Source organism: Emydura macquarii, unplaced genomic scaffold (genome assembly GCF_026122565.2).
Source record: "Emydura macquarii macquarii isolate MOO-44397 ecotype Brisbane River unplaced genomic scaffold, CSIRO-AGI_Emac_v2 contig_968, whole genome shotgun sequence".
Lineage (NCBI taxonomy): Eukaryota > Metazoa > Chordata > Testudines > Chelidae > Emydura > Emydura macquarii.
The window spans coordinates 14548814-14573277 of NW_027131105.1; the positions used below are offsets into that span (position 1 = coordinate 14548814).

General features: G+C 51.9%; 1 protein-coding gene across 1 annotated transcript in view; it reads left to right on the forward strand.

Moving 5' to 3' along the window:
- Window positions 1–24464, forward strand: part of PLXNA1 (plexin A1) — a 253854-nt gene that overhangs the window by 159332 nt on the left and 70058 nt on the right. The window contains exon 10 of the mRNA XM_067544295.1: window positions 8592–8792. Coding sequence (XP_067400396.1) covers window positions 8592–8792 — 201 coding nt within the window. The remainder of the gene's footprint in view (window positions 1–8591; window positions 8793–24464) is intronic.

The following is a 24464-nucleotide window of genomic DNA, read 5'->3' on the forward strand; positions in this document are numbered from 1 at the left end:
TACTCATCCAGAGCCCAGCAATCAGCAGCACAATTACTCTCGTGCAATGACCGCTTACATGTTAGGGAGCAACTTTATTTACAATGGGCCCGACCCTGCACACTTTACTCATGCAAGTGGCTCCACGGAAGTCAGTGGGCCTGATCCTGCTCCCACTGAAGTCAATTGTCTTCATCCTGCTGTTCCCACGAGCCAGGCAAGAGGACCTGGCCTTGTATGCCTCATATCTCAGCTGCGTGGTATTTATCTGGTTTTTGTTCAGCACTTAGCCCCAGACTTGCTGGAGCTGCTGTAGCATCTAAGAATTCGCTCTTTGAGGAACAGGGACAGTTTGCGTCAAAAGCATGGTTTTAATGAAGTTCTATTAAGTCGTCATAAATTCCATTCTAACAAGCCTGCCCCGGATGACATGTCTGTGTGAGGGGATGTGTGGTGCTGAGCCGAGACAAGTCCAGCAGGGGAGCTGGAAAGCCTGTCTTGCTTTCTGGACCCACAGTGCCGGGTAGTTAAGGTTGGTAATTGCTGTTTCGACAGAACTGTCCTGCAACCAGCAAACACTGACAGTGAGGTTCCACTTGGCAAAGTGGCTGTGTCCAAGCAGCCCTTTTTCACTCCAGAGATCTGTGGCATCTGTATTTATGTGTTGAGTCACTTTGGGCTTTCACTCTATATTGATCTCGGTTGGATTCTGTTCTGCCGCATACATCAGTCACAGACTAAACTCAGTTCCAGGGCAGCATGTTACATCAGTGGAGTGGCACTGGGGTCTTCCAGGACAGTCGTTGGCCTGTAGAACCATTTTTTGTTGGTGATGCATGGGCCAGAACGAACGCAGCCGGACTCTCAGGTGCCACAGGGACCTTGTGGCGTGGACAGCTAGAAAAAGCGTTCTTTGTAAACTGAACAAATTTGGTCTGGAATCAGAGAGGCCCAATAAACACAGCGCCCAGTGATGCTGTTCTCCAGAGCAGCTGCACTTCAGGGCTTGCATTTTCAGCCAACTCCAAAATTGTACTTGCAAACTGTATGGTCAGTGCTGGGCATATACACCGTGCTAGCCACCTAACCACCTGCTCTGCATGCACACGTTTGCTGTGTTTGTGTTTGCAAACCTCAGCAGGCAGAATTTTGGAGCTGCCTTTGGAAATATGATCCTAAAAACATCTGGAAATATGCTCAGGCTGTTGTTTTGTGAGACATGGGCTTTTCCTGGAGGCCAAAGCTTGAGAACTGGCATTGTGTGTAACTTCCAACATGGGTGAGAGCTGGTCCTGGCCAAACATTGTGGCCAGACTCAGAGAGGAGCTGAGCCTTGTGTGAGGCTTGGAACAGCTCGGTTGAGGTTGCATTCACTTGGTGCAGATCTTGGCGGGGGCGGCGAGGTACCGGCAGACTGTTTTTCCAGGATGCCCCTCCCAGCTGGGACCAGCGCGTCCTGCAACTCTCCATGCAAAGCCTGTTCTTTTGAGGTTTCCAAGTGAGAGTGGTTCAGACAAAGATCCCAATGAGTCCTGTGAGCGTGTCGAGGTTGCTGCCGTCCTCCTGGGAGCCAGGCCATCGTCTGTGGGTCAGATTAAGAACAGACACTCAGCCTGACCCCTGAATTTATGGCCTTTTGTGGGTGTAAGTCTAACCCTCAGAGTTATTTTAAGCAGGGCTTGGTCTCGCTCAATTGCAGCTGGTCTGAGTGTGGCCAGTGAGGTAATGGAAATCTCCTCCTGCACCCAGCTGGAGCCTTAACCCTTTCTCTGCTGCTTTTCCACTTGTATCTGCCGGGCTGTCATTGCCCAGTAAGCTCTCCCTGTAATCAGTGGAGCCCAAGGGGTGCGTTCTGCCTGTGCCCATCTGGCACACTAAGCACCTATTCATTCAAGGGTGGGCGGGCGCAAGTCCGCTTGCATCTGACGGCGCCTCCCCCAGCCTAAGGGGAGGAGCTAATGAACCCGAGGCTCAAGCAAATTCGGGGGACAACTAATAACAAACAGGGTCAGGAACGAGGGTCACATTAGTAGGAAGCCTGAGGGGCACATGGAGCAGAGAACCCCAGACATCGCCCACTGCTCCTCAAACATGTCTAGGGAGCCAGCGGATGCAGGGACTGCCTGGATGAGTGATCGAAGGGAGGAACTGAAGTAGGCCCCACGGTCGCAGAGCACCTCCCACATCCGGCATTCTCCTCCCGGTGGCATAGACGGCCACCTGGGCTAGTGGCAGGAGGAGGTTGAAAAGGAGGTCTTGGGGCTATGGATGGGGGGTGCATAAATCAGGCGCTGCGGGGAAAAGTGCAGCCAGAATCTGAGGAGAAGGTTCTGGAGGAGCCAGAAAAGGGGCTGCAACCTGGCATACTCAAGATAGATGGGTGCCAGGGTCTCCGTCACGCTGCAGAAGGGGCAGGTATCGAGCAGTGGGGTGAATCGCGCCAGGCATATGCCTGTGCTCACGAGTCCATGAAGGAGCAGCCAACCAGCATCCCCGGCAGGTTCCTCACCCGCCATAGGTGGTAGGAGATCCTGCCACTTGGGATCGGGGCGGGACACGAGGGTGAGGAAATGAAAGGTATGGAGCACAGCATGGATAGATGCGTCCTGGGTGCGATTTGGAAACGAACCGGCTGCAGGTTATGCCGCTGGCTCGGATTATGGAGGAGTGGGACCAGGGGGGCTCACGGGGTAGGGCCCCAATAACAAAGTCCAGAGGGTCAGGGTGAGGGGTGATCAGGGAGCACCCTCCAGCAGGACCTGCTCAAGGAAAACCTGAGAGGCGGGTGATAAGGCTGCCCTCCCCTCCTGGAGGTACGTGCTGGGGAGCATGAGGGGTAGAGAGCCCTGTGTGCTGGCCGAGTTTTGGGGGGAGGGAGCAGGAGCTTAGCCAGTACAAACTACAAGAGGACCTTGGAGTGTGTTGGGTGGTGGTTTCAGCCAAGTCCTTCTGTGCGTTTCCCACAATGAGAGCAGTGGCTGTGTTGTGCGGGGAGCTGAGGACCTGGCGTGGCTGAATCTGGTTCTTTATGCACTGGCGTGCTATCATGGGTAGGCGAGCATGAGCCTATTACAGGCGATAGTGGGGGATGCAGAGTAGAATCATGCATCTACCACGGCCATTCCCCTGCCCGTGAGAATGGGACTCATTCGGTGAAGGAATCAGCTGGGAGCGAAGGGAGCCATGAGGGGAGAAGCAGAGAGAAGTGGGGAGACCTAGCCAGAGATGGAGGGGTGGGGGGATGGAGAGAGAGGTGCACACACCCAAAGGTAGAGGGAAGGAAGATGGAAAATGATAGGGTGGAGAGGGGGGAAGAGAGAGAGACAGATGGAGGGAGAGGAGAGAGGGTGAGAACTGAGGGACAGGGAGAAGCAGCCAGATGGCTGAAAGATGGAGAGATACAGATGGAAAGGAGTGAGGCTGAGCATGGGAGGCAGGGTGGGGGTGCAGCCAGGCAGCTGGAAAGGTTCTGCCTCCTAGCCAAATGCTGCACCCTGTCAGCCCTGGTCGCTGCCCCTAGAGTTTGGGAGGCTCCAGCCAGGGTTGCCATCTACCCTTGTCTCAGCCCATCAGTACTGTGCTCACCTGTCTCATGCAGTATCTGTGAGAGGCTGAGGCTCCAGAACTGCAGCTGTTTGGAAAAGCGGAGTGTGGTGGGGTTCTGTGGAAAATTGTGAATTTTCATTGAAACAGTTAAAATTTAACATTTTGAGATTTTTTTTTTAATTAAGTCTCCAGTTTTCCAGGGAAGCAGGCACCGTCCCCAAGTATTTCAGCTAGTCGAAAACCATGGAAGAAAAGATGGAAAGTTTTTGATCAGCCCAACTCTCCACCCGCCCTGCTTCTAGGTGGTGGCGTCTGGAAGGGAGAGTCAGAGGGGAATGGGGCATAGACCTCCTGAGCTGGGTGGGGAGCTTTGTGGGCTGTATGGAGCCTTCCCATCCAGCATGGCAGGAGTTAACTGACTGCAGGGGAAGTTTCATCAGTCCCTTGAAATGCTGCTTGAAAGTTGCTGAGGAAGGAGTTAAAATCCCCTGACCACTACATGGCGGGGGAGGGGGAGGCAGGGTAGGGTAGAGTCACAGCCAGTTCCCCCCCAGGAAAGCTCATCACGCTTTGACGTGGAGTGCCGGGGCCACGTGGCTCACTGGAAAGGGCTCCCAGCACCAGGTGCTTCCTGTTTTGGAGCAGGGTGAGATTTTTGCTGGATGAGACGCATCTCCCTGCAGATGTGGAACATGTAACGTAGCTGGAAGATTCGGCTCCTTCAGCAAAATGAGAGTGTGTGCATGAGAGAGAGAACATTAACTCTGTGTGTGTGTGTGTGTGTGTGTGTGTGCGTGCGTGCGTGCGTGCGTGCGCGCGCGCGCCTGTGTACATATATGTGTGTGCATAAGCAAGAATTATCTGTGTGAGTGTGAATGTGTTGTCTCTGTGCCATGCGTGCGTTCATTTGTTCTTGGTGGGGTCCATTCTCCATTGCACCCAGGCATGCCCGAGCCAGGTGGGGTTACAGGACAGCTGGCAGGGTAGGGAGCTACAGCAAGCAGCTCACACAATTACTCAGCAGAGGCTTCACGGAGCACAAACCAGTTCTTTAAAGTTAGTCAGAGAATTGCTGGAGGACATGGGAGAGGGTGTTCAGGAGGGCGTGAGGTGAGAGGGCAGTGGGCTTGTCCACCCGCTCAGGGAGGGCATGCCAGGCATAGGGAGCAGGCGCACTGGTGGCTTGGGAGAAGCAGACATACAGGCAGCCTAGGCGGGTTGGGTGGGATGGGGAAGGGTGGGTGAGTAGAGAGGGCCAGTTACCTAAGGTCTCAAAGGCGAGGAAATGGAGGGATTTCAGGTCTTGTTTAAGAGAAGCGAAGACCCTGAAGGTGCCTGCGCCACCCACCTTATCTCCCTGAACTGCAGGGGATTGCACAGAGGCTAAATCCCCGTGAGAAGTTCACATCCAATCCTGAGCAGATGGTGGCTGGGAGCCAGCCCCAGCCAGGGAGTGGTGGGGTTTCAGACATGGCTGCTGTTCTCTGAATCCGTCCTGGGCTCCAGTGCTGGCGGGCTTCAGAGTGCCAGTGAGCGAATGTACCTGGGGCAGGGCATCCTCTAGGAGGTTCCCGCCGGAGGAACAGGTGTATCCAGAATGGGGGCATCTCCATGGCATCGGGATTATAGGCAGAGCCGAGATGTTATTGCAAATCCCTGACCTAAGGCCAGGCCTCTGTCTCCTGATGGCCTGGAGAGGATCTACAGCACTGTGAGTAAAATATGGCGTATCTGGGCTGTCTTTCTGAGTCCTCGGTTGAGCTCTAAACCAGAGCCCTAAATGAGCCCCACCACCATTACTGGGGCGTGCGATCTAGAGCATGGATATCTGCAGGTCAGGACTCCTGGGTTCTATCACTGTGCCAGTCACTTTCTTTCTCTATGCCTCACTTACCCTACCTGAAAATGGAGATGATGAAACCTGCTGGTGGCGACTAGGCTGTGCAGTCACCTCCCACGAGAGGTGATGGGAGCCCCGTTGTTTGGGGCTTTGGAAAGCGGGGGGCCAGTGCACTAGAAAGTGTGCTGCAGGGCCCACACTTGCTGTGGTCTCAGGGAGATGGAGCACGTGGCAAGTCGGTCTGGTTCTTGTCAAACTGTGATGGTTCTCTGCTTGCCTGGGGGTGCAGGGGTATGTGAGGGCTAGGGAGTGTCTGTAAAGTGTTTCTGGGTGCTCGGGTGAGATTTTCAATGGTGGGGGGGCTGGGAATAGCTTTCCCCAGTGAGTGGCACCTCACATGTTGCTGTTCCTGCTTCTGGTTCCAGCCCCACTTATTGGAGTTAGCGTCAGGCGAGAGCTATGAAGGCTGCAGCTGGGGAATGGGCCTACCCGCCCTCTTCCCATCAGGAGATGCTGCTGCAGATCCCTGAACAAAGTGCAGTTTCTGTTCTTGGACCAACTTGTTTCAAAACATGTTATTCTCTGTCCCTTATTTAAAGCCAGTGCCTCTAAGAGTAGCCACCCCCAGGCCTGAGTCCCCAGCCAGGCTCTGCAAGGCTAGCCTGGGGATTGCATCAGGCCATTGTTGCCGGAGCTACGTCCTTCGGGAATACGAAGCTGTTTTTCTGCCCAGCCCGGTTTATTTTTGCTCTCTGCCTGCTCTCCTGTGCTTTGCAGGCAGGCCTGGGGCTCCCCAGAGAGCAGTCTGAATGCTGAAACTGGATGCTGTTAAAGCTCAGAGCTTTGCATTATTGTGGCCCCCCGACCGCTTCCCCCCCCCCCCCCAGCTGCTGCAGAAGGCTGGCAAGGTGACACTTTAGCTCAGGTGCTAACTGCCTTTCCTCTGAGCTCCCGGCTTGCTCAGCTGTAAATCCAGCTCCAGGTGCAGCTGTGACCCATCCATCGCGCCTGCCACCCTCCTGTCTGGGACTGGGTTGATGCCACCAACCAGTGGAGTCCCCCACTAGTGTTGCAGATCTCCGTCGGGTCTGTGCGTGGCCGCTCTGCCAGGCAGAGCTGGTGGGTGCTCTGTTCAGCCCCTCTTGGCTGGAAGTGGCGTTATGTGGAGCTAACGACTGAACGCTTTGTTTCTCCTTTGCAAAGGCTGCGCTGGATTTCTAGGTCAGACCTGCTGGGAGAGCTGGAGCCGGCTCTGTTGTTTATTTGCAGGGCCTCATGGGCCCAGCTGGGCTTTCTGCAGCTCAGGATTCATAAGGGGGTGTTAAAGGGACGAACCAGAGATGGGATATTCCTTCTTCTGGAGTATCAGGGCTCTGTTCTTGCCAAACTATGGACTTAGGGAGCTTCACTCGGGCTGTCACGTTCCTGTAGAGCAGATGGGTTAATGTCGGGCCCCTGAGCTGTAGCACACTCCTTAACTCTCCACCTACATGGGTTCTGGTACTCATTTGAGACTTGGTTCTTGCTTGGGGTTCAGCAAGTCAGGATTGCAGTTCAGAAACTGGGACGGGAAGTGCTCCAGGTCTGGAATAGCAGAGGTTGCTGTAGGTCAGGAATGAGATACATTGGTAGGGCTGTGCGTGCGGCTCAGGGCTAAAATACGAGGGCCTGTAAGTCAGGTGCACTGCCAGGGCTGTGTGGGGCCCAGGACTGGAATAGCAGGGGGGCTGTGGGTCTGGAGGGAAGGTACACTGCTAGGGCTGTGTATGGGGGGGAGGGTGCTCTGCCTGCCTGCACTGCCCTGTGCCTGGTCCTAGCCAGTGTTTAGTCTCAGTTTCCCCTCTCTGTTTTCTAAGTAGATCTGCAGCCTTCAATGAAGAGCAGCTTCCTTCCTAGAGGCTCGCTTGTCCTTTGCTCTGCTGGCTGTAGCTGTCCATGCCTGGCACAGGTGGCATCTATTTACTCGCTGGAATGCTCCAGGGGAAGCCCTGTATTAGCAGGCAGGTCACAGATGGGCTCAGTGCAAGCTGGTTTGGTGGCTGTGCTGTTCAGAGGCCTCCCTAGGCTGCTAGACTGAGTTGGCGGTGCCCTGCAGTGTCTTTGGGGAGAAAACAGTGGACCTGGCTCTGCCCCAGAGATCGGGCTGCTCAGGAGTGAGAACAGGTGCCCGGCAGGCTCACAGGGGTATGGAGGGTGGGGTGTCAGTGCTGTTCTATGCTGGAGGTATTGCACAGCGCGTGACAGAGCTGAGTGGTGTGTGGCACTGACTGTGCAGGGTAAAGTGGCCTGGTACCACTCAGCAGCACCTCCTCTGGCTTCCCTACGTATTGATGGGCTCTAAACCTGCCTGCGCTTTTTCTTGGTTGGACAGGTGGTGGTCAGGAGCTGGGGGTGTGGGAGGAAAGCAGGGAAGGGGGAAGCCAGAACTTGCTGCAGAATCCGCCCCCTTGCCACAGAAATGTGTTCCAGAAGCTCAGCTTTCCAGCCCTCAGTGGATCAAAAGCTTTCCAAATGTGAACTTAAGGAAACTGATGCAGTGGTGTCTGCCCCTCAGCCTGAAACAGTAGCTCTGAGAAGGGCAACATGAGAAGTGCACTTCAGTGTGTTTAACTTTGAAACCTAATGATGACAATTAACATTTCAAAACCTACTTCCCTGCTGATCATTTTACCAGAAACTTGCAGCTAACCTGCTCATCCCACAACCCCAACCTGCCTCCCACACTCTCCCTGCTGGCCCAGCAGTCTGCAACATTGTTGTGTGTTGAGTTTGTACAGCTGTATCCCACTGCCCATTAAAAATGGCAAATGTGGAGGCAGTGGGGAACAGATGCAACCTTGGACTGAGTGACGTGAGGCTATTGACATGGTCCCATTTCTGTGTTAGCCCAAAGCTGCCACAGAATTCCCAGCCTGCCACACTGGGGTGCTGTGAAAACCAGGGGGCCGTGCTGCAGAATGGAGGCTCTGCATGTTGCAGAGTATGCAGGGCTTGGTCAAAGCCACCATGAATTCCTGCCGACCCCATGGGCTGGCTGCTCACGAAGGCCAGGATCCTGCCCTTCCAGCTGCGTAGCTTCTCTCGTGGTATTTTCCTGGCCCATCAGTGGGTGTGTTTTCAATAGGTCTGGAGTATCTCAGGGCTGGCAGTGACCGGCATTCCCAGGTTGGGGGGTTTCTGTGCCTTGACTCAATAGCTCATAGCCTGCTGTTTGTTTCTTCTGCAGGACTGCCCACAGATTCTGCCCTCCACCCAGATCTACATCCCCGTGGGCGTGGTGAAGCCCATCACTCTGACGGCCAAGAACCTGCCACAGCCGCAGTCCGGCCAGCGCAACTATGAATGCATCTTCCACATCCCCGGCAGTGCCACCCGGGTCACAGCTCTGCGGTTCAACAGCACCAGCATCCAGTGCCAGAACACCTCGGTGAGTTCACAGCTCCTGTCCCGCCTTGCCCTGCCGGGCCTGGGCTGCTCTTCCATCCCAGGGTTTCTGTGTGAACACCACGCCTGCAGCGTGTCTGTGACGCCTCCCAGGCATTTCTCCAGCCAGAATGTGTTTCGCTTCCAGGTCATTCCCTCTCAGCTTTGACCCACAAACTCTACCGATTAAAGGTCGCCTTAGCTGCCTTGCTTGTTCCCTGACTGGCTTTTATCTCTTTCATGCTTGACTGACAGGTGGCAAATGTAGGTTCATGGTGCCTGTGGGACCTTGGGAGAGTTTCTCCAGCTCCTTACACTCTGTATCCCCCCTGCCCACCCACCACCAGTCTTTTTCCTGACTTTTCCTTTCCCTGTCTTTCCCCTCCCAGCTGCAAGGAGAGACTGTTCCGTGGAGGATCACCCCTTCCTCCTCTGCTGTGGAGCTAAACCCGACCTCAGGGGACCCTCCCATGCTTTATGAGCAGCTCCAAAGAATTTGGCTTATGAAAGCCAAAGAAAGTAGTCTGGGCTGGAGCCAACTGGGCTGGAGTTTGAAGCTCTGCTCCCCCTTCCTCCCCTTCCCCATCTGCATTTGGTTTCTTCTAATACCAAATGATCCCTTTTCACAAGTGGAACTGAGCTAATTCCTTATAGTATGCAGCATTGCACACACTCACATGTGCGCACACATGCCCAGTCACACTTTCCCAGCCTGCTTGGCTGATGCCCATCAATCCTGGGCTCCCACACGCAGCTCTGCCGATTGGCTGTCGATCCTGACTCGCAGCCCCTGATGCTACTCCAGTCGTGAGTTCTTCCACACATCTCTACCATTGCCCTTCACTCCTGCCCTACAGCACCTCTGCTTTTCCAGTCCTGAGCTCTCTCACACCGCTCTAGTGACGCCCCTCAACACTGAATCCTTCCCTTGCTAGTCCAACCTCCTCTCCCCGAGCTCTGAAGGTGCATCTCAAGCCCATCCCCATCTCTTCTGCCAGTGCACCCTCTGTCTAGACCTCCACCAGCCCCATTGTTCCCCACACAGGACTCTGCTAATGCACCCCTCCTCTTGCTGGCTGGCTCTTCCAAATCAGTCCTGCCCCTGGATGGGAGGAGGAGGAGAGTGACTTTCATAACCAGGCCACCTGGTCCCTCTGGGAAGCTCTGTGTGTCCCATGTTGCTTGGTGAATTTCTGTCCGGAGAGTGCTGATGCTGCAAACGGACAAATCTAAAGTATTAATTGTCCATTCACCTCTAGGGAATGCTGCTGCTACGGTTCCTGTACTAGGCTCTGTACTGACCTTTCCTCATCTGCATGAAAATGGCCTGTCCTCTCTCTCTGATTTAATCCTTTTAAAATTTGTTTTCCATCACTCTTGCCGTAAAACTTGTTTGCAGCCCAGTGCGAGCTGCGCTCCCAGCTCTCCCATCCTTCAGCTGCACAAGTGACATTTAAAAGCTATTGAAAAGCTGCTGTTTGCTTGAAACAGCCTTTCCTTCCTCTTCTCCCCCTCACAGGTCTCGCTGGGGGGTTGATGGGCTGGGCTTGGAGAACATCAGTGTGTCTGTCTGCGTCTCTCTCCCCTTGTGAGTTTGTGTTTGGGAAAGGGAGCTTGGCAAAGAGGATTCTGTACTCAGGATGTACATGGTGTGTTGGGGAGCAGAGGAGATGCTCTCTGCCCACGGGTACCTGCCACTTAAACTATCAGATATGGTCTGCCTAGGCTGGAGGGCAGCAGGGCAGCTGCACTCTTCCCTGGATGGGCTCCGGGCTGGTGGTAAGCAGGGCAGCTATGCCCTTGCTTGCTGACTCAGCCTGGAACTTGACCCAGCAGTATAAAATGTCTGCACAAATTTCTGGTAGAAAGGTAACTGAGGCTGGGTCCGAGGGACCCTGCAGGAAGAAACTAAACTGCATGGGAGAAAACTCAGGTTAAGATCTACATTTTGTTGTTGTATAAATTAATAGTAAAGGGAGGGGACAGTTAGCCAGTGGATGTGTGTTGGGCGGAGGCTGGGCGTGGAGCACAGCCTGCTCACAGCTGTGGAAACGGCATGAAGTTGTACACAGAGGTGTATGCATTCAGGAGAGGGGCAGACATGGGGCAGAGGGAAGCAGCAAGGGCAGCTGAACTTGTAAGGTGCCCAGGTCTTGTTTTCATGAGAGAGAGAGAGCTAGAGAGATCCCCCCACACAGAGACATGACTGTGAAGATGAGCTACAAACGGGCTCTAGAGATAGCGCTTTTCAAATTCTCAAAGGGTCACTGGCTCCTTCAAATCACAGTTTCCATCCTGGGGAGATCTCCGAAATTCCACCCTGCCTTCCACCTGTCTCCTGCTGAGCCCTAAATGCTGTACACGCCTAACAAGCCCTAAATCCCCACCTCACAGATAGCTAGCGAGCCCTGAATCCTGCCCTCCATTCCTCACGGGGAGCCCTAAACCCGTCTCTCGTCTCCGCCATTTCCCTCTTGGCCACTTGGCGAGGTTCTGGGTGCAGGGAGGGGTGAAGAATGTTCTCCAGGTGAGAGAGAGATGCTTGAACTGCGTTTGGGAGAAGAGAGGAAGCTGGAGCAGGCTGGTCAGGCCCCACCTTGCCCATCCTCTCTGGGGAGCCGTTGCCAGATTGTCCTCCACCAGGGCTTTGCCCCGCAGAGAGAGAGAAGCCACATCAGGTCCCATCTTCTCCCTCCCCATGAGCTCGTACTGGTTGGCTCAGTCTGTTTTCCAAAACATAGCCTCATTTTAAAAGACTCAAGAAAACCTGAACGAAGAGTGTGTGTGTGTGTGTGTGTGTGTGTCTGTGTGTGTGTGAGTGAGAGATCAGACTGCTCCCCCTCGGCCCAGCGAGGAAGGCCTGTTCTGGGCACAGTGATGTAGCTCTGCCGTTCCGTCTCTCGTAACAGATTCTTAAGAGGTCAACTGAATGGCCATTTTCCCCGCAGGAGGCCAATTACACAAAATACCTGCTCAGCCATCTGAGGGCTGTTACTGCAACACCGGGGCTCCTGTGCGCGGCCTAATCACATCCCAGCCGCCCGTGTTCGCAAGGCTTGAAATGGGGCTGATTAGGAGGCTGGGGGATTCCTTCCCGCCGCCTGGCTGTGCAAGTGCTTTGGAGGAGCTGTTTGTCAGCTGTGGAGGAGGCAGGAATGGGGGCTTCCTAGGACTGCAAGAGCCTGGGCCCAACGCAGAGACACGCTCCCAGTGTGCCAGCCACGTCCATCGGCGGCTAGCCATCCAGCACACTAGCTGTGGCTCTTTGGGGAAAGACGCTGCAGATGCAGCTGGTGCATAGGAAAAGGCCATATGGCCCCTGATCCAGCAATCGCTTACTCACAGGCTTGGCTTTACTCATGCAAGTAGTCCCGTAAAGATCAATAGGTTTACTCGGATAAGTAAAGTCACATACGCGGCCGAGTGTTGGCAGGATCAGGACACACATCACAGATCACTGAAGCCAACATTTCCTTTGCTGCGCTACCCCTTCCCCAGAGTCCTCGGGGTGTTTTCCAAGAGCAGCCATGCAGAGATGGGTTCTTGCCCTTGTGCTTCCCAGACAGTCAGGGCAGCTCTGTGTTTGCACCCCCTCAGCGCTCCAGGACCTGCCAGAGATCTAGCAAGGTTTGCTCTCAACAGGGCAAGAAGGAAGCCAGGCTGCTTTGCTCCTGGCAGAAAATGTGAAAGGAGAAGCAGGGACGTTGCTGGGTGTAGGTGATCTCCCAGCCTGACGGTGGCTATTCATCCTTGAGGATTTATTGCCCCCTAACCTTTCCCATTTGAGGACTACCCTGTTGCCCTCTCTTTTCCTCACCTGTTCATTCTGTGCCTCTGATCTCCATCCCACTTCCTTGTCCCTAGCTTCCCTCCTGCCAGCTCAGTCCAGCCCTCCATCAGGGTCTTGTCTCCCCTTCCGGGGCTTTCACTCTTTTTCTTTGTTCTTCCCCTTCTCCCCTGGAGACGCAGAATCTATTCACTTGGGTCCGATCCAGTGAGGTTCTCTGCCCTCAATCCTGCTGGCTTCAATGGGAGTTGAGAGGGCTGGGCGCTTCCTCTCTGAATCTTCTCTTCAAACCATCCCTTCTTTGTAGTGTATGGTTTGGCTTAGCTCACTCTAAAGCGATTTGGGATGCTGTGTACTGACGGACACGATATAAAAATAAATGGCATGGTTGAACGGTAGCGGGAACGCTGGCTTAATGGGTCTTGAAGGTTGTATCTGTTACACAGCCTGTGGGAGAAGACTGTTTATAGAAATGCAAAGCCTGGGAGAGATGCGGCTGTGACGGGGGGGGGGAGCGGGTGCGGTTTTGGGGACGGGGATTACTGACAATCTCTGCTAATTTCTCCCCATTCCTCTACTGCCTGCGAACAAGGGCAAAGGGAAAAGCTCGGGGCAAAAGGTAGCTTCTGTATTTTCAGAGCAGCTCTGTGCATTCCAGCAACGGTGCTTTAACTGCGCTGCGCCTAGAGCTTTTGTTTAAAGGAACATGAGGGCCCTTTACGTTAGAACCAATCAGCAGGCTTTGTTTGAAACACAAATGTGTTTTACAAAGCTTACCTATAGAACCATCCAGTCTTGTCAATTATTTGTATTACAGCTGGGTCATTGTGTTAGACACTCTACAGATACCTGGTTTAAAAGTAGTCCCTGCCCCCAAAGAACTGAAAAGCTGGATAGACCAGAAGTGACATGGGCACAGAGAGTGTGCAGGGACTTGCCCAAGGTCACATAGCAGCTTTGTGGCAGAGGGGAGAACAGAACCCAGGTTTCCTGTGTCCCAGTCCAGTGCTTGCCTCCATTGACCAGCGCTGCATCTCTGATTTAGAGTCCACATCTCTATAATTAAGGTTGCAAAGAGGTTGCATTTGGTTAATATGGGAACATAGGAGCTTAGAAATGATCAGATGTGCCCTGACAGCAAAGCAAAATGCCTGTGTGCCAGGTATAGAAAATTGGTCAAGTTGACCTTGAGTTACAGGTCACTCAGATTTTGCGGTTGGTCAGTTGCAGCTCCGTGGTGTTAAGATTTGAACCGAAATTCCTTTGTAAATCCCATTTTCATTCCCCTTCTAACTCTGCACAGGAGAAATCTTTCTCAAATGACAGGACCTGTCTTTACTTTCAGGGTACACTCAGTGCCTGTTTTAACATTTGCAGGCAATGAGCCAGCCTGTTTAGTGTGGGTGCTTAAAATTCACACTTCTTTGTAATTTTACTCCTCTATCTTTTGTCGGTCCATCTGGCTTGATGATAACACTTCACACTTCCATGCAGTTAAGTATAATTTACGGTGACCTGCAGTGGGGGGGAGGGGGGGGGGAGGAGGAGGAGGAGGAGGAGGATTGAGCTAGTGCCCTGGGTTGTTTTTTTGTGATGTATAAGGAAAGCTGGAAAGTTTTTGGTTGGTTTGTTTGTTTAAATTTGACTTGTTTATAATAATATTAGAAATTTGGTCTTGTCTAGCCTGCGGACACTCTAGTGACTGGAGAACTAGTGAAATGCTGAGATCACCAGAGACTGCACGTTGTGTAACTGAGCCCTCTGATTCAGGAAGGTCTTTAAACACATGCTTAATTTCCATGACTTTTGTGGAACCTACACATGGGTTAAGTGCTTTCCTGATGAGGGATGCTTTCATGAAGGGGGTGGAAGGAGGGGCTGAATGAGGAAGTCATTTTTAATCGAGAGATGCTTCATCTTCGTCTTGTGTTTCATTTTGGTAACATAACACCTAACTCCGATGACTAGTTATGTTGAAGAAAGACATCTTTGTTAAAGATTCAACACTCCATTCAGTAAGGTATGAAAGCTGACAATACACAATCTCGGAGACATTTAACATATTCTCCAACTAAACCAAGGGACACCAACTTGACACTCTTGGTATTGCTAAGATCAAAAAGCAAGCAGAAAAAACCCTACTTTACCCTGTTCCTGTCCCCCACCACAACCCAAGCAAGCAAACAAACAAACCACTCATGGGCTTTTTTAATTCATCATAAAGAACAAAAAAGAGCACAAACTCAATTTTGTAAAAAGTTCTTTGCATGTCAATTTTAAATACAGTCCATTGATTAATTAAAACCCTTAAAGGGACACAGACGCTTCAGCTTTCCTGTTAGGCACAGTGGTGCACTGACACTGAGATACATACCCTTTGTGTGACTTAAAACTCCTTGGAATGTAAAAGTGTGAGATGAACCCTAGCCTCAATCTTGCAAACGCACCTGAGAGTAAAGTTAGCCGTGCAGGCAAGTGTGTGCAGGCTCGTGAAATAGCATGAAATGTAAGGCTGATAAATATTCTGTCCTCACAGTCGATACAGTCTCTTAAATGTGTGTAGGTAAATCATCAGATTTCGCATTCCCCCAATCCCACTGCCGTCAGTTGTCCACTTGTATCTGTAGAATGCATTTTTTTTTATTATAGGGGGCCAAATTTCTCTCTCATGTAGCCCATATGGGTTAAAGGCGTTACACCTGGGATGGATTTGGCCCAAGTTTTTGATCTGGGGAATGTTCCTTTCAAAGGTGACATGTCAGTCTCTATGGCTCTAGAAACACTCTGTCCCTTTAAATTTTAAAACAGGAATAAACTCCTGCTCTCCTTTCTGTTCAGACTTGGGTTTGTAGTCTTGGTGCTTTGAGGTTACATGTAACGCCTGAACTCTTTCCCTTTAACAAAAGCCACGCTTGGTGATGAGCCGCTGTATCAACTGTGGAAAACCCTTTTGGGATATTCTCTTTAAATCGCCCCCCCACTCACAGTTGAAGAGTCACTCATCCTTCATGCATCTTATCTCTGGCTTCCAGCCATCGTTTCTTTGAACTCTGTCCCTTCCACCATGGCGTTCCTTGCATGGAGAGGCATCCGCCAACATAAATGCCTTTTTATCCTGGCGGCAAAGTGGTCTGTGATTGGAAGGGCAGTGAGGGGAGCTGGGCAGATGCTTACTGGGTTTGATTGTTAGGAATTCTTTTACATTTTCCCTGAAATGAAGAGGGATCCAGAATGTAAGTGTGTTTGGTTTTATTCTTTCTATGCCCCGCTCTAGCACGTGCCAGCGGAGAAGCTTAGATTACTTGCAAACCCTAACTAAGCCTCCCAACATTTGTGAGGTTGGCAGCATTGTCCCCATGAATGGTTGGGTAAACAGAGGCACAGAGAGATTAAGGGATTTGCCCAGGGCTGCGGAGAGAGAGATTAGCAAAACCAGTCCTGACTCCAGACACTGACCCTTCCTCCTGTGCTAAATGAGATGCCAGGCTATTTATGGTACCATGGTGTTGCAAGTACTGGGGGGGCAGGGGAGGCTGAGAGGGTGGGATCTCACCATTGTTAATACTAGGCCAGGTGTCAGAAGGCTCCGGCGGATTTGGGCAAACGTTTGGCTTGTGCTTTTTGCAGTCGCCTTTGATGGTCCTAGGCTTTGATCAGACCTAAATCCAAGGGTCTTCGGATTGTTGACAATATTTTGGGCTCCATTCATGCTGAATTCAGGCTTCTGGAGGTGGGTGAGTCTGAGGGAAGGAACTTGAATATGATGTGGGGGGAGAAGAATGGTAAAAGAGAGAGGAGATGTAAAATCAAAGCCCAAGTGTTACTGCCAAGTCTCATGGTGTTTGTGATGATATTTTACTGGGCCTAGAATGTATTTATAGGGGAACATAAATCATACACACATGCCCTATGATGAGTGCTGCACACCTACAGTATATGTATCTCTAATTAACCAGCCACAGAGAGTGAAAGAGGATTGGATCCCACAACCCCAGAAATGTTATTGGAAAAAACTACGCGCTCTCTCCTAGCAGCGCCTACATTTATCTTTCCTGCAGCAGTGTTTAAAGGGAAAAGGGAGTATCAGGAGAGTTTGATAGGATCCAATTAAATTCCAGCAGATAAAATAATGATGAATTGCAGTTGAGCCCCAGCGAGACACAACGTACATTACTGCCGTCCCCATAGTGCAGGGAAGAAGTTGAGGTCATCAACTACAGAAAAATAGGACACAGCTGCAACTGTACCATTCCTACAGAAATGCAGTCAAGGGGAGCACACACATGAGAGTGACATCACATCACATACTTCTGAGCCCATGGACAGGCCCCTGCATTCTTGCTGGGGTGGGAGCTTGGTGGTTTTGGTTTGTATGAATGGGGGCAAATGGAGTTTAGAGGAGCAGCTTGGAGAAAGCCTGAGCAGATGGCTAGAGATTCTTGTGCATAGATCTCCTGTGTATCCATGTTGGATGCTGCTTAGCTTGGAAATTGAATTCTCAGGGGTTCCTCTTTGAAGGCCCCACTTTGCCACCAAATCTTTCTCCCCAAAGAGGATGGGTTCCAGCTCCCCTTGGAGCTCATCAACCCCAGTCCAAGATCAGCCAGTGGGAGCGCTATAGCACAGGAATGGGGCATATCGACAGAAGCTGGGGGAAGAGTGAGTGTAATGACTTTGTCACTGCTGTCTGGGGCTGGGGCTGGATTCAAACACTTGAACTAGAGATGAAAAAGCTCATATCCCTGTCCCAATACCCTGGACCGTATAGACCCCCAGGTGCTTGTGACTGAGAGGAATGTTTAGTACGGTATGTGATGGTACAACTGTCAGGATGAGATGAAATTAACTAAAGGAAATCGTAGTCTGATAACCAGGAAAGTCAGTGAGATAGGATTAGGCTGAGTCTTGGGAGATATGGTGGGAGCCCTGTCGCTTGAGTCAGTTCTGTCTAGACTGGGTACGCTGCAGGGAACAATCAGGCGCAAGCTGAAGAGGAGCAGGCAGGCTGGAGTGTCAAAGAACCCAGCGTTCTGAATGAGGCACTACTGTAATTATTCCACGCTGTATCTTCCGGGGAGGCTGTTCTGTTCTGTTCTGATGCACCAAATGGTCTGTAATGGTGAGATCAAGGGATTGGGAGTGGGGAACTCTTGACTGTGCCGCTGAGTCACTGTGTGACATTGGGCATGTCCCTTCCCCTCATTTTTCCTTTATCAAAGGGTGGTAATGCCGACCTACTTCCCAGGGCTGTGGTGCTGTATTAGTTAATGCCTGCACTGCACTGGGAAGCTATAAAGCACTCCATACATGTGCTGAGTATTATTATTCTGCCAGCCTGTCTGGAACAGGGGGAGATGTGTGTGTGTGTATCTGATTTGTATCCCCTTAGTCCTGTGTCCCATGATGATGCATGAGCTGAAAGTGGTGTAGTGCAAGAGAAATGCCCACTCGGGAGGTATAGTTTGCTGCCCAGGCTTCCGTTCCCATTTTTGCCCCGAGGCAGCAAATTTCCCTTCTCTATGACTCCTCCTCCCTTTCAATGTGCCAGTGCTGCTTGTGTTCCCAAAGGACTGTCTGATTAAATGAGGGCTTCTCAAGCTTTTTCACAGGGCAAAGCACAGCTTCATAGGAAGAATGTCTGCTAGGAACCTCCACTCCCATTTGCCATAGCCCAAGCCCTGCCTCCCCTCCCATTCCCATCACAGCACATCCCGCTGGCAACTACTATAGCAATTGATTAACTGGGCACTTAATACTAGCAAAGTGTTTAATGGATGTTTGGTTTCTTTTAATGCAGTTTAATAGCTTGAAACAAGGAGGCGCGTCCACCATGCGACTAGCTGGCTCTCTGTGGGCTGTGGTTTGGGAACGTTTGGGTTAACTGACATGTAAACTCACTAGCCAATCTGGCGTGCCCTTCTGCATCAGCTACTCAGTCAGCCCAGCAGAGGGGCACATGTTAAAGAGGAACTGGGGCAGCTTGGCATAGTGGTCTACTGGGCATGGGCCTGGGCCCCAGGAATACTGACATTGTTCTGGGGCAAGTGACTTCATCTGTCTGCACATTCCCTCATTTAAAAAGGACAGATGATAAAAATGCACTTACCAGATTCCCGCGGTGGGGCTAGGAGAAGTTGGGAGGGTTAAATAGCTCCTTTGTGCAGTCTTTTAATGTGCAAAGTCATACCGCTATGTACGTGTGTGTGTCCTTGTTATTAAAGAACATCTTTACATTGAAATACAAATACTGTCTGGGATTCCAGGACATGCACAGAACCCTTCTGTGTAGCCTCTGACCATGACAAATAGATTGGAAATCAGCCGCCTCTTTACTTAACTGCCAAGTCCTGAGGTCAGAAATCTGTCTCCCTTGTAACAATCGCGACCCGTCAATCAGTGTGTGGAATGCAGCAGCTTCCTTGCTCTGTCGTGGGTGTTAGTGATGCCATCAGCTGTTGTAGGAGAAAACAGCTCAGCGCCCTGATCTCAGACATGAGGGGATAAAAAGCCATTCAGCTCACCTTTTAGGAGATGCTGATTTGTGAATTTGAAATCCACCTGGCTCCTCTCATGGGAATCTGCCAGCTGATTCAGATGTTGCATTAATTTTTTTTTGTTAAAAAACATCTTTTCCATCCATCTTTAACAGCAGTGAACCTGCTCCAAACCCAGAGCCTGATTCTCCCCTGCCTTTTACCTTGTGTCTTTTACACTTGTGCAGACTGGGAGTACAGCAATACCTGATCCAGATGGACCTGTTGTACACCCTCTTTGCACAGGTGTAAATGATGGTGCAAGGCAATGGAGAATCTGGCGCTATTCTTTCTGGAATATTGTTCTAGTGTCTGTGTCTCTGACTGTGATTTCTAAACATTTGTCACAACTGTATCTGTTCAGACCTGTTGGATTGTCCCCAGAGCTCTGCTGACATTGGCACTGCCCCTGGTGCACAAACATGGAAGTAATTTACACACAAAGGCAAAGAGCTGAAATCAGCTGCAGTTCCATCCCTTGAGAACATGTTTTTTCTGGGTGGGGGGAGGAGGGAGATCCTACAATCATGGATACCAGAGCTGCAAATGGCCTGCGAGCTCTCATCTGGCCCATTGCCCTGATTAAATTGTTAATGTAGGTCAACCACAAAGAAGGCAGATCCTGGAAGGAATGAGAAGGGGTTTTCCAGCTCCTACGATGGATACGGGTGTGTAAAGGAAAAGCAGGGTGTAAGCAGGAGAGAGGTTTTGGCTGTACTCGTGTAACACTAACATGTGGTGTCAGACTCCTGGCCTGGGAGAAGATTTGATGGCCGCTTTCCCCACCACTTTTCCCACACACCCACTTTCCCTGGCTATCTCTGCAGGGTTTCAGGAGGCGTGTTGGGCTTCCTTGTTCTATGTAACTGTCAAGGAGAAGTTCCCGGCAGCTCTGGAAAGACCAAAAGGCTGGCTTGGCCTCCCTCCGGTTGAGTCATGGAAAGACGGGCAAATGCCAAGTTGACCCAGGAGCAGCTGAGCCCAAAGGAGCTAACATTTGTTTCCCCAGGGGCTCCCTGGGGTGGCTGACAGAGATGAGCGCGCATGTAAGAGCAGCGTGGACAGCAGGCTTTACTGATTCACAGCCCTTTGTAACCTTCCCCCTTCCCTGCAGCGGGAGCTGCTGGGCTGGCCAGCTAAGTGACCATCGAAAGGACCAGCTGGGGCAGCCAGCTCTTATCTTCCCACTTGCAGGAATAGCCGACGTCCGTTTCTGAACACAGCGGTGCGTTTCCCGGGTGGCCTGATGCCATCCGTGGAACATAGCAGGGGCGTAGTGGACCGCTGTACCTCATACCCGCTGCAGCACTGTGTGTCAGTCTCTGGATTCTGGCCCCTTCAGCATTGCTTTGCTAAGTGAGCTTTGTGCTGCTCTGTGATCTCTGTGTTTGGGAGGCAAGGCGGTCTAGAGCGAAGTGCAGGGAATTTGGAGTCAGTCTCTTGGCTTACACTGGCGCTGGCTTTGGGATTGGGAAGAAACACCCACTCCTGGACCCCCAGCCGAGAATCCTGGCAGTGGTGGCCCCTGGACCTCCGCTGGTGCTGTAGATTCAGTTCCATGCAGTTTGCTGCATGTGTGTTTAAGACAAGACCTTAATAATCCAGGTGCTGTCTGCTCTGGAGGGGGCGTTAAGGATACCACAGCACTTTTCCTTGATCACTAGGCCAAAAGATTGGGGTGTGTGCCAGGGGCTGCCCCTCTCCATGCCAGAAAGGGCTGCATTTCAGTGGCACTGGCAGGGTGCTGTGGGATCCTTCAAGTTGTGCTGCGCGTCACAGATGCTAGCGAGCCCCCTTCCTGGCCACACACTAGGATGGCTGTGAGGGGAATCCAAGCCTCTGCCACTCTGGATCCCTGGGGTGTTTCAAGCTCTGGATCCTGAATGGCGTCCATCCACTGCCCCAATCTCAGGGTCTCTAGGCACACTCTCAGGGTGCCAACCTTCTATGTGGCACCCTCCTCTAAATGTTGGAACCCTCTCCTGCCCCCAGTCCCTCTAGGTGCAGCGTTGACACTTCAGACTGCCCCTTACTCAAAGACGCCCCGTCTCAGAACTCCACCCCAAAGGGGTGAAGCGTCTGGTTTCCAGTTTCTCTCCCAGGGGCACACAGCAGTTGTGAAGCAGCCGGTACGCATACACTTTGCTCAGTGTAACTGCTTGATGCTCTTCTATTCTTAATCATGTAAAGCACAGGAGAGTGCAGATGGTACAAAACAATACACAGCAGAACTCGCTATGTCCCTCACTTCTTATCCTACTCTTCTCTTGTGAGCCCTTGGGGAAACATCTCTGTGCACGTAGGATGATCCTGCCTCATGCAGGCTGTTACGTGGTGAGTGGCCTCTCCCTTATGGACTGGAGAAAATGGTCCTCAGACCAGCCTCTGTCCTTTTAAAACCGTTAGCCCCCCTTCAACAGATGTCATCCTTGCCAGCTTCCCCACATGAACACAAACCCCTACGAGGTGACTTCGTTGTCAAGGTGACCTCCCCACCTCCTAAACCAGTTCTTCTGGGCATGGACCAGTCTTCTGTCTACAGTGAATAGATTTCAGAAGGTCAAGTACTCAGTCAGCTATCTTCTGTTGCCACCAGCCTTTGGAACCTCAACCCAGCCTGGAGGCAAACACACCATGGAGAAGGCAAAAGGCTGCTCATTCACAATGGAGTTTGCAACCTGACACGGACACATAGGGCTCATCATCTCACAGAATTCATCAGTTGTGCAGACAGATTCCTGATTGATCACACTGTGTGTTAGGAATTAGAGATGGGTTTGATGTGAAGACTCCTGATCTTCCAAGGGATTCGAAATCTGGACTTCATACCAACGGTGCCCTTCTACATAAAGGGCTCAACTGAAGCCCTGGCTCCAAATCTCCTGTAGAGCTGGGGGTGTTTGTTATCAGGATCTGAGTTCCATGGCTTTGGCTTATCTCGGTAGCGAAGGCAATACGTTATTGACGTGAACGTCAGAAGCAGGGCAGAACTGTCACCATGATCATTCATAAATCCTGCAGAGCCAGTGCCGGCAGTGTGTGCAGCTCTTCGATCCTTCCAGCCATTTGTTTCCATTTCACCTTGCACTTTGCTGTGCTCAGACAGCGAGTCTCCCATCCAATGCAGCCTTCCTTGCCCGGGCCATATGCCAGTGTATGTTCAGCACACTTGCTCCAGGATTCCCAGAGCTGAGTGGGGAAGCCTGTGCTTTCAGAGGCAGATACGCAGCCTGTTGGGTCTGTCGGACTTCCCCTCTCCTCCTCCCCCCATGTGTGCCCATTGCTGTCTCCAGGGATGCCGCATAAAGGTTAATCATTTCTCTTCTCTTCCCATCCTCCCACCCAAAAGGAGCTCATTTCCAAAAGGAGCTGGGGCAGAGAGATGCAAATAAGTGTTTCGGACAGCTGCAGGCTGGATGCCTTCCCGAGATACCAGGGCCCCAAATGAGACATGTCAGAGTACAAATTGAAAATGCCAATTTCACTTAGGCTGCCACGCTGCTCATCCCAGCTAAATCCTGATCCATTGCCCCTTCCCTGCCTCCCATTTCCCGAGGCTGCCGATTGACGGTCTCCACTCGTTAATGTGCATCTGACCTTGACCATCTGATCCTGACCAGCCTTGTAGCTTGTCCCTCTTAGAAGCTCCTTCAGGATCTGCCCACCTACTGAGGCAGAGGTAGGATGGAAGAGAGGATACACCTACTAAGATCTGACCTCCCACCTCCTTCTGCTGTGTGTCATTCTGGGCCCGGTGGGGAAGGCCTGTGGAGGTCACACATGAAAGGCCTTCATCAGCTATAATATGCCAAGGAGGGCTGGATGGGAGATGGCCAAGGAACACCTCGTGTGGTGGTGCTGACTCAGCTGCATGTGGCTCTGTGCTGGAGCTGCGCTTTAGTTGTGGTTTGATGGGGGCAGTGCTGTTCTGCTGAAGAGGTTGGCTTCGAGCTGAGCTGGAAAATAGAACTCTTGGGTGGTTTATGGTTACGAATGGCCCAGCGGTAGTTTCAATTGGATGTGTCATTCTTCTTCATTTCCTGTCATAAACAGCTGTGCACCACTGAATGGCGGCTGCACTCCACCCCAGAGGTGGCTGCATTTCACTAGTGGGTAGAGTGATTCCCGCATGTAGAGGGCTTGCAAGTATGCCTGTGCTGTTCTGTCAAACTCATACTGCAGGGGTGCAAGTGAAGACAGAATCTGTCCCATTGTTATAAAGGGTTTTGGCTCTTTTGGGATTAACGGGATGTGTGTGTGATTTGCATTATTAGCGGGGGCAGTCTTGTGTTTCCCTTCAGGGACCCACCAGCTGCTGGTTTCCTTTGATTCCAAGGGTGGATTGTAACCTGTGGTGTGGCCCAAGGCTGGTGGGGGAGGCTGTACAATGAGACCAGAATGACCCCAAGTACTGCTGCATCTGTCACCTGCTGCTGCCTTGGCTTTGGAACAGGGTGTATTTGGCCCATCTTCTGCTCAGCAACTCAGTGCTGCTTTCTGGCTTTTGGGAGCCTGGAAAAGAGGGGAATGGCTGTGATAAAACAGAGCCATGGGTATGAGCCAGCATTGGGGCTAGTGCATTTCCTGCTCTGAGCCGCCATGTGGGAAGGGTGGAAGAGGTGAGCCACCAGGGCTTTCTGGCTTTGTGGGGCAGTTGGTTTCTGATGAGATGCTGGGGTGCTCCCTCCTGGCCAATCCCCAGCAGGGCACTGGCATAGCTCTTCAGCCCGCCGGCTGGGTTAAAGGAGAGACATCCCAATAACCACAGTGCTCCAGTTCAGAGGAGGGGAAGGCCCCCATCTCTTCTGGATGCTCCAGCAATGGGGCAGGGGCCTGGGTGCAATCCAGTTCTCTGGCTCAGGCAGAAAGAAGCCCTGGAGAGCAGCCAATCCTCCTGCCTACCCCCATGAACGTAGGGGATGGAGCCCAGACGTCCCTCTGATTTTACACTGATCAGGGATCAAACACCGGCACAGAGATCATCCCACACTCAGGTCTGGCTGCATGCCAGTACAGCCTTGGTAATGGTTACCGTCCTGCTCACCTGTGCTCTTGGTCCCATTGAGAAAGGCCAAGGAATATGCCCCCCTTCTAGCTAGTGGGGGTTTGCTGCAGGAGCTGTCACCATCCCAAGCCCCACTCTCCCACTGCTCCGACAGGCAGCTCAGCCGTAGTGCACGCCGGCACAGAGTAAGACAGTCTGACGTGAGTACGAAAAACGTCCCCTTGCCACGTTTCTTTCCCTATGTTCCATTCTGAGTTTTAACCCCTCGATTGTGCTCTGGTGGATGTACAGGCTGCTAGTATCTTATTCCTGGAGCACCTTCCCCCCTGAAAGATCCCAAAGTGCACCTGT